This window comes from Panthera uncia (genome assembly GCF_023721935.1).
Source record: "Panthera uncia isolate 11264 chromosome C1 unlocalized genomic scaffold, Puncia_PCG_1.0 HiC_scaffold_3, whole genome shotgun sequence".
NCBI classification, from domain to species: Eukaryota; Metazoa; Chordata; class Mammalia; order Carnivora; family Felidae; genus Panthera; species Panthera uncia.
In genome coordinates this window covers 66,665,489-66,675,662 of record NW_026057584.1, presented here as the reverse complement: position 1 = coordinate 66,675,662, position 10,174 = coordinate 66,665,489, and the positions used below count along the sequence as shown (strand labels likewise).

At 37.6% G+C, this 10,174-nt stretch overlaps 2 protein-coding genes across 2 annotated transcripts; one reads left to right on the top strand and one right to left on the bottom strand.

Moving 5' to 3' along the window:
* Positions 1–3,133: 3,133 nt before the first annotated feature.
* LOC125910920 (acyl-CoA-binding protein-like) lies at positions 3,134–3,358 on the bottom strand. Its single transcript, XM_049614459.1, has one exon. It carries the CDS (start codon positions 3,356–3,358, stop codon positions 3,134–3,136), a length of 225 nt encoding a protein of 74 aa, XP_049470416.1.
* A 3,099-nt stretch (positions 3,359–6,457) lies between these two features.
* On the top strand, positions 6,458–7,363 carry LOC125910919 (small integral membrane protein 15-like). Its single transcript, XM_049614457.1, has one exon. It carries the CDS (start codon positions 6,722–6,724, stop codon positions 6,944–6,946), a length of 225 nt encoding a protein of 74 aa, XP_049470414.1. The 5' UTR covers positions 6,458–6,721; the 3' UTR covers positions 6,947–7,363.
* Positions 7,364–10,174: the final 2,811 nt, after the last annotated feature.

The following is a 10,174-nucleotide window of genomic DNA, read 5'->3' as shown; positions in this document are numbered from 1 at the left end:
AACAATTTAGATTATTTTGAAAATTGGTGGTGATGCAGCTGTAAGCCATTAACCATAGTCAACGTCATTATGAATTTGTTCTTGGGGCCAGGTCTCATACACTCCCTGCGACCCAATCTTGAAACCTTACTGTCTTCTCTAACCTTACCCATATCTTTTAAATACAATTTTTCCTGCATCCAACTCTTCTTTTTTCAGCTGGTATTTTATGATGCCTAAGGCACTGCTTCTCATACTTTAATGTACACATAAATTTCCTGAAGATTTTATTAAAACGCAGACTCTGACTCCATAGTTCTGGGAGTCTGCAATGTAACAAGTTCCTGGTGATGCCGGTGAGGCCGATGCTGTTGGCTTGGGGCCTGTACTTTGACTAGGATGGGACTCTAGATACTGCAACATCCCCCTAAATGGTTATCACTGGATTGATCTTTCTATAACACTGTTTTAATAAGTCTTCCTTTGCTGGAAAACATTCAGGGATCTACCAAATCTAGTTTAGAGCCCAAATCAGATCATTCGCTGCCTTCATAATTTTGAAATTACTTGCTAGCTTTATCTTCCAGCACATCCTTTCAAGAATTCTGAGTTTTAGTCAAACCCATCAAATGTCCTTTCTCTGCTGGAGCTCAGTTCCGCCCAAGAGGTGGACCTAGTAGGACTGCTGGCTCTTCCCTTCCCCCTTCTCAAATCCACCCCAAAGGAACAAGGGAGGGAAAAATGGAGGAAACCATGAGAAACCCCTGAGTTGAGGGATGAGGGAGATAGAGTGGTTTGAACCCATGTGGAACTGTAGCACTGGCCTGGGGCAGGAGGCAGCTCAGCCTGGTTGTAGGAGGCTAAAGTAAAAACTTCTCCCTTGGGGCGTCTGGGGGGCTCAGTCAGTTAAGCGTCTGGCTCCAGCTCTGGTCATGATCTCACAGTTCAGGGGTTTGAGCCCTGCATTGGGCTCTGTGCTGACAGCTCACAGCCTGGAGTCTGCTTTGGATTCTGTGTCTCCCTCTCTCTCTCCGCCCCTCCTCCACTCACGCTCTGTGTGTGTGTCTCTCTCTCTCAAAAATAAATACCACATTTAAAAAAAATCTTCTCCCTTCATTTCCTTTGGAATTTGCAATGCCAGGCTGGCCCTGTGCCTGCAGCAACTGACACCTGGTTCAGGTATCCCCAGCAGGGCAAACAAGGGCAGTGTAGATACCTAGTGCTTGTGGGCAGCTGACCTCAGGGCTCTCCATTACTAATCCCTTCCCATGCCTTGGGGCTGGGAACGAACAATGTCTAATGTCTTATGTTTGTAGTGGTAAGTAATTCAACTATGCTTTTCTGGTATCTTCATTACGCTTAATTAGCCCTGTTCTACTTGCTTTATTAAAAAAAAAAAAAAAAGTTTGGAAGTATTCTTTCTTTTTCTATGTTCTGGAAGAATTTAAGCATAATTAGAATTATCTGGTATTTGTAGGTTTGGTAGAACTCTCCTGTGAAGCCATTTGGGCCTGAGGCCTTTTTAAGGAGGTGGGGTTTTTATAATTTTTTCTATTTTTTTTTTTTCCCATGGAAGTTAGTGTACTTAAGCCACCTATATTTAATGGGATCAATTTTGATCAATTAAACTTACTGGGAAATTACTATTTCATCTCTGTATTATTTGCATAGAACTGTACAAAATAGTCTCTTTAGTGTTTTAACTACTTCTCTTTCAGTGATTATTTGTTATTGTGTGTATTATGCTTCCCCCCCCCCACCCTTTAAAAAAATTTTTTTTTAAGTTTATTTATTTATTTTGAGAGAGAGAGAGCACAAGCAGGGGAAAGGCAGACAGAGGGAGAGGCAGAATCCCAAGCAGGCTCTGCACCATGAGCCTGATGCAGGGCTTGAACTCACAAACTGTGAGATCATGACCTGGACCAAGATCAAGAGTCAGATGCTTAACCGCTTAAACGACTGTGCTACCCAGGCATGCCTCCCCGCCTCTGCTTTTTATCCCTAAATGAGTTACCAAGTGATTTCCACTCCTGAGAAACAGCATTTTAACTTATTAATTCTAATATTTTTCTGATAGTTAATTTCTGCTTTATTTTTACCATTTCCTTTCTTGTGCTTTACAACGTTTGTGTCTTTGTTTTTCCCAAGGACTTCAGGTTGGGATTTTAATTCATTTCTTTTCATTCTTTATTTTTATTGATGTAAGTGTTTAAGGCTATGAATTCCTCTTCAGTCGCAGCTTTAATCATATCCCATACATTCTGTTTTTATTATTATTATTTTTAAAAGAAATTCTGAAACTTAATTTAGCATTTTTCCTTTACCAGAGTTGTTCAGTAGCAAGTTTTACATTTTCAGCTAGAAAAGACACTTTAGAAATGTTGTTATTAATTTCTATTAATATTATACTCTAATCAGAGAATGTCATTTGAATTATGTCTGTATTATGAAAATGAGGTTTTCTATGTGATATAACATGATTAATTTATGTGAATCTTCCATATACCTTTGAGAAAAAGGTATGTAAATTGTTATTGGTGGTAAAATTCAATATAGCTTCATAAGATCACCCTTATTCATGGTGTGAAAAGTGTTTTATATCCTTCCTTTATTTTTATTCACTTGATTTTCTTGGTCTGGGATTGATACATTAAAGTCTTCTATTATTATTTTGTTTCTGACTGTCTCTCCTGGCATTTCCTGGACTTTCTGTTTTATAAATGTGGTGGTAGTGTTTATGGCTATTTAAAAATACTATCTTTGTTATGAAGCATGACCTTTATCATTTTAACATGTCTTTCCTTGTTTCATTTAATGCTTTTTGTGATGATTTATACTTGGTCCAATATCAAGATATCAACCCTGCATTAATTTATTTTTATTAAAAAAAGTTTTGTTTTTTTTTTACTTACTGAAACAGATGCACCTTAGATCTATAGATAAAAACTACTCAGCAAAGGTCAATAACCATTTCAGCTGTACTCTGTTAGAGCCATATTCTGTACAGTCTTCAGGATCTAGGTTAACTGGTTATTTTCATTAGTTCATGTCGTCTGCAGTAGTAGAAAAACAAGGCATTGTATTAGTTTAAATGAAATGCACTGCTGGCAGCCAAATCCAGTCGCTTATATTCCATCTTTTTTCTTTAGATCTTCTACTTTGTTGATGCTTTAATGGCATCTTCCTTGGAAGTCCCTTTTAGCTGATTCCAGGCATCCCACCTGGCCTTGCCTTTGAGATCCGACAGCCCAGGCCACGCTGTTTGTGTCATCTGCAGTTGTTTGTAGCGGCTGTAGGGGAACGTCATCGCATTATCTGCTGACTTGGTCTTGGGGTGTTTAGCATCCTCACCAGCTTTGTCAAAGTCAGCCTGAGACATGCCAGCGGGGCTGCAAGGATCCTAGGGCACCCTGCATTTTTATTACCTATATTTGCCTGATAAAACTTTGTCCAACTCTTTATTTTTAACATTCCTGAACCTCTTTAAGTTATGTTGATGGTATGTAGCATAGAGTTGGGCTTTACTTTGTGAGTCAATCTGAAAATCTCTTTAACAAGTAAATCAAGCATATTTATATGTATTAATGTGACTAAGATGTTTGGTCACATCAATAATCAACTCTTATTATTTTTTTATATTTACTGTATATATTGTTATAGATACTATGTTTCACCATGTGGTCTGTTTCCTTGCCTTTCTTTTAGCAGGGGTCTGGGGTAGACAGAGTATTTAATTTGGTTTAGGAACATTTCTTTTTTTTTCCTAATGATTACGTTTATTACCTTAGTCCCTTTAATTCCTTTTTTAGGCTTCCGCTAACTGATTTGTCAGCTTAAAACAATATCCTCTTTTCACTATTCAGTATTCAGTAAATGTAAACATAGTAAAACTGTGTAAACTGTGTAAACACAGTAAAATGTGTTTCATTTTTTTCCTTTTTTTCCCCTTTTTTTCTCCTCCCATGTCTTTAGTTACATTTTTAAATTCTGGCAGAATATATAACAGGTATATTCTATCTTTAATCTTTTCCCCCACCTTTATTGTAGTCCTAAATCTGCAATTAGGTATAGATGTTGAATATCTTCAGTGCTCACCAAAGGTCTTTTTGCTGAAGTTTCTCAACTCATATCTGACTGGATGAAGCTCACCCTCTAGTAGATTCCTAAGGGAAGGCTCATGAGGACTGTGTTCTCTGGACTGTTACAGGTTTAAAGTTACTTTGTATCACCTTGATTCCCTGTGCAGAGGTGAGAGATTTGAGCGGTTCACTAACATTTCTGGTTTGAGAATGCCTTATTCTGTTGGACCGAAAGTACAATTTTCTCTCCACAGAGAAGCAAGTTGGTGTGTCTTCTCGTCCTGATTCTCTTTGGTTTCTTAGTTTTCCTTAATTTCAACACTTGTTGCTACTTTCTCTTTACCACCTGCCCTCCAAGGGATGCCCCCCGGGGGGCCAAGTGCCCTCCCTTCCCCCAGAGGCCATACCTCTTCCAGGACTGCTGCATCCGCTCCTGTGCATTTTTCTGCCCCTTGTCTTCAGTTCTCTCGGAGCCAGTGCTCTGATCCAGCAGGTCTTATCTCTGTTCTGGCATTTTTCCAGGCCTGCTGGAACTTTCTTCTTCTGAAAGTGATGTTATATCTTGGTGGATTCTGTTGCTTCTGTATCCCACTCTCGCCTCCTTGTTTTTGCTGTGGCCCCAGCCTTAGAGTGGTTCTCCACTCTAAGAAGCTTTGGATGCTTCTACCCTACTTACATATAAGTTGCAATTTGTCACAATCTTTGTCTCCCAGTTATTCTGTAAGCATGGATGATGGATGGTTTTATTTGCTCCCTTTTTGTATCTGTGTGGTTTTTGGAGAAAGTGAGCAGAGATTTGAATTTAGGCAGGCATCTTCATCCTATGGGAACTCAAAGGGCAACAGATACCACTTTTTTATTTTAGTAATTTTAGCTTAATTGTATTGTAAGAAGTTTGAGGGCACATTTAATACATTATCAGGCATATAGTAAGTGATAAGTAAGTATCTGATGGAGGAAAATATTAACAGATATTATAACTCACTTTACTTTAGCAAAAGAGATTATGGAGGAACTCTTCCCATATTTATGGAAAAATGATCATGTCTAAATTTTATTAGTTGCTGACTCAGTGGCTTAATTGTTGCCAGTCTACTAAGGATATAATATTATGGAAATTAAATACAGAAATTGTTTGATGCATTTGGATACAATTCTGAGAGACAAGGTGAGGCGAGCACATATCAGGATAGACAAAATGGTAAAGGTGATGTTTTCCTAATAATGCATGACGTTAGATGAAACTTTTAGGTAAAGAAAACAATAAGCTATGCGTTGTATTTTCTTTGATTAAAAGAAGTATATATATTAAACTCTCTACTTCTAGCTACTTGGAAGGATGTCATGCAAGGCAAAAAAAAAATCCACGGAATCTTGCCAATGATTTTGATCAGGGAATGTTGGCAGACTGAACGAAATGTCTGATAAAGTAAATGTTGCCAAATAATTTCAATGTTTATAGTAGATGGTTTCTTAAACTTAATTGTGTAGCTCTGTGATGACACAAAAATAGAGTAAATCAGAAAAGATGCGTCAGTACCACTTTCAGGGGACAGAACTGACAGTGGCTCCCGTCTTTCTCTAGAGCAGAAGTTTTTATGGTGGTGAGCAGCTCCCATATCTGTGCTGTCAGTGGCTACTAGCCACATGTAGTGAATGGACTGAGGAACTCAATTTTTAGCTTGCTTATTTTAATTAATTTATGTGGCCACTTGTGGTTCATGGCTACTATTTCGGACACTGCAGGTATCCAGAGAGACATTCATGAACTCAGGCTTGAAGTTATCCCGTTTGGGGGAGAGAAAAAGAACAGAAGAGAAATCTGGGTGGCATGAGGAAGTAAGGGTCATCTGTGTGTTATCTGTTTATCTTCTACCTGGCCATCTATCTATCGTCCGTCTGTTGGAGAAAGAGCAAGTGACTACTTTTTCATGGGGGTAAAAAAAGGAAACACTGTTCTCTACTCTTGGCTGAGCCTGGGACTACTTGTTTTAAAGTTTTGAGTCTTCTTGGGGCACCTGGATGGCTCAGTCGGTTAAGCATCTGACTTCATCTCAGGTCATGATCTCACAGTTGGTGGGTTTGAGTCCCATATTGGGCTCTGTGCTGACAGCTCAGAGCCTGGAGCCTGCTTTGGATTCTGTATCTCCCTCTCTTTCTGCCCCTCCCCTGCTTGCTCTCTGTCTCTCTCTCAATCTCTCAAAAAAAAAATAAATAAATAAATAAATAAATAAATAAACATTTTTTTTTAAATGAAAGTTTTGATTCTTCTCAATTGTTGCCTCTGCTGCTTTATATCAGACTATGCTGTACACCTTTGTGTTTAACTCTTTGAACTCTTTCATATTAGTGAAATCCATACATAGACTATCACTTGGTAAGTTGAATATTCTGAAACTAAGTTAAGGAACATATATACACTCACATTAATCACACCTCAAATCCATGCCCGTATTTGTCCTGCTGTAAAGCCAAGAGCTATACAGAAATTTATGAACCGGGCTTCCGACCTGGAGTATATAGAATTTAAATCTTCTCTCACAAGTATATGGTAGAGCTAAAGAAGAAGAAGACAAGCAAGGGTCATCTGAAATTGTGATTGGCTCACTAATAATCGCAGGACAAAGTTGGAAATAACTACTCAAACATAAGACGCTACCAAGATGTTTGATATAAAGGCTTGGGCTGAGTATGTTGTGGAATGGGCTGCAAAGGACCCATATGGCTTCCTTACAACGGTTATTTTGGCCCTTACTCCATTGTTTCTAGCAAGTGCTATACTGTCCTGGAAATTGGCCAAGATGATTGAAGCCAGGGAAAAGGAACAAAAGAAGAAACAAAAACGTCAAGAACATATTGCAAAAGCTAAACGACTAAAGAAGGATTGAAGGAATGAACAGGCTCTATAACCAGAGAAAAATCACTTGGAAAATTAAGCAGCTCTGGAAGGACCCACTGAGGTTTCTTTTCTGATTTTTATGACAGTAATTTGTAGTCAATGAAGTCTGAGCACATGGAAGGATCATGTTAGCTGTGACCTCTACTACTGCAACTTTTAGGCTTTGGTGTAGAAGTCTGTTGACAGTTATTGTAAATTGGCATTTATTCTATAAATTCTTTATAACTGACTTAGTCATTTGCCATTTTGCAGCTTATGTACTGAAACAAAAACATCCTGTGGAGAGAAATGACTATACATTATGAATTCTTTTCAAATAATGGCTTAGAATGGGGCCCTTTCTGGATGAAAGGAGTTAAGAATGTAAAAATCAAAACTGTCCTGAGGTGAAAAGTGTGCTTTGGCTTAAAAGGCATATAGTATATTAATTATATCTTTTATCATTATTGCTTATTTCTTGGAATGGAATCATTTCTGGCTTTCTCAAAGCCACATATTAACTAATGACTTTTTGTGTTCTGCATTTTCTCATTTTAACCTTTGAGATAATTATCAGACATTCTGCATTTTTTAAAATCTAATTTTATAAAGAATTCTCTTATTGACTATATAGAATACCACCTACCAGATATAACAGTTTTTGTACTTATGAACACTGCAATTTTCTTAGAGATGTCTTGTTGAGTAGAATAACACTATGATTTAAAGCTTGCAGTAAAAATGCCAAACCTTGTGTTACCTTGGAACCAGTTTACTCTTTCTTGTGCTAAGTAGAAATGTGAAGTAGTTAAAATGTCTTATCAGATAATTTGCTCATTATATAGATGCCATTTTTGTGTTTTAATTCCATTCTTTGTTTTAACTTACCTAGTAGTGATATTCTGCTTTCTGATGAAACAGGTTCATGGTGAAAATTAAAATTTCAAATTTCTTTTAAGGAATTCTTAAAAAGTAATAGTTAAGTCGTAACTCATAAGTGGTAAAGAAAGGTTTAACATTTGGAAAAATTTTGGTCATCATACCAGTAATTGGATGAAAAAGGTAAATTATGTCAAAATGAGATATGTGTTAAAATTAGAAATAAAGAGCTAAAGGATCTTTCCTTTAGTTAAGTAGATAACTGGAACTTTTTACTATTAAACAAGCTTTTACAAATGCATAGTCCAGTAATTTTATTTGCTGTCAGTATATGATAGCTTATTAATGTTTTCCTCCCCTCTGATAATAAATTTTAAATTACAAAAAAATTGTCCACCAGCTTTAGTTTAAAAATGGAACTAGATATTGAAATAAATTTGATACTTTTTTATATAAAAAAAAGAAATATATTAACCAGACCTGTGGTTCACTGTTTTTTTTTCTTTGTTGGTTGGTTGGTTTGTTTGTTTTGGATTGCTTAAGCCTTTAGTTTCTCGGATTCAGGACTCAGCTGCCTGAGTTTCAATTCTGCATCGTCCATTTATTAGATATGTGACTCTTAGAAACAAACTTAACTTTTGCATTGGTTTCCCCGTCGGGTTGTTATGAAGATTAAATGAACTCATGGTTGTAAATTATATAGAATAGTACTTTACACTGTTTATTTATAAATTGCACAAATTATTAATTTTTTATATATAATTTATTGTCAAATTGGTTTCCATACAACACCCAGTGCTCATCCTGACAGGTGCCCTCCTCAATGCCCATCACCCACTTTCCCCTCTCCCCCACCCCCCATCAACCCTCAGTTCTCAGTATTTAAGAGTCTCTTATGATTTGCCTCCTTCCCTCTCTGTAACTTTTAACTTTTCCCCCCTTCCCCTCCCCACTGGTGTTCTGTTAAGTTTCTCAGGATCCACATAAGAGTGAAAACATATGGTAGCTGTCTTTCTCTGCCTGACTTATTTCACTTAGCCTAACACTCTCCAGTCCCATCCACGTTGCTACAAATGGCCAGATTTCATTCTTTCTCATTGCCAAGGAGTATTCCATTGTATACATAAACACATCTTCTTTATCCATTCGTCAGTTGATGGACATTTTGGCTCTTTCCATAACATAGCTATTGTTGAGAGTGCTGCTATAAACATTGGGGTACAAGTGCCCCTATGCATCAGCACTCCTGTATCCCTTGGGTAAATTCCTAGCAGTGCTATTCCTGGGTCATAGGGTAGGTCTGTTTTTAATTTTTTGAGGAAACTCAAAATAGTTTTCCAGAGTGGCTGCACCAGTTTGCATTCCCACCAACAGTGCAAGAGGGTTCCTGTTTCTCCACATCTTCTCCAGCGTCTATAGTCTCCTGATTTGTTCATTTTGGCCACTCTGACTGGCGTGAGGTGATATCTGAGTGTGGTTTTGATTTTTATTTCCCTGATGAGGAGTGACGTTGAGCATCTTTTCATGTACCTGTTGACCATCTAGATGTCTTCTTTAGAGAAGTGTCTATTCATGTTTTCTGCCCATTTCTTCACTGGATTATTTGTCTTTCGGGTGTATAGTTTGGTGAGCTCTTTATCAATTTTGGATACTAGCCCTTTGTCTGATATATCATTTGCAAATATCTTTTCCCATTCCATCGGTTGCCTTTTAGTTTTGTTGATTATTTCCTTTGCTGTGCAGAAGCTTTTTATCTTCATGAGGTCCCAATAGTTCATTTTTGCTTTTAATTCCCTTGCCCTTGGGGATGTGTCAAGTAAAAAATTGCTGCGGCTGAGGTCAGAGAGGTTTTTTCCTGCTTTCTCCTCTAGAGTTTTGATGGATTCCTGTCTCAAATTCAGGTCCTTTATCCATTTTGAGTTTGTTTTTGTGACTGGTGTAAGAAAGTGGTCTAGTTTCATCCTTCTGCATGTTGCTGTCCAGTTCTCCCAGCACCATTTGTTAAAGAGACTGTGTTTTTTCCATTGGATGTTCTTTCCTGCTTTGTCAAAGATTAGTTGGCCATACGTTTGTGGGTCTAGTTCTGGGGTTTCTATTCTATTCCATTGGTCTATGTGTCTGTTTTTGTGCCAATACCATGCTGTCTTGATGATTACAGCTTTGTAGCAGAGGCTAAAGTCTGGGATTGTGATGCCTCCCGCTTTGGTCTTCTTCAAAATTACTTTGGCTATTTGGGGTCTCTTGTGGTTCCATACAAATTTTAGGATTCCTTGTTCTAGCTTCAAGAAGAATGCTGGTACAATTTTGATTGGGATTGCATTGAATGTGTAGATAGCTTTGGGTAGTATTGACATTTTAA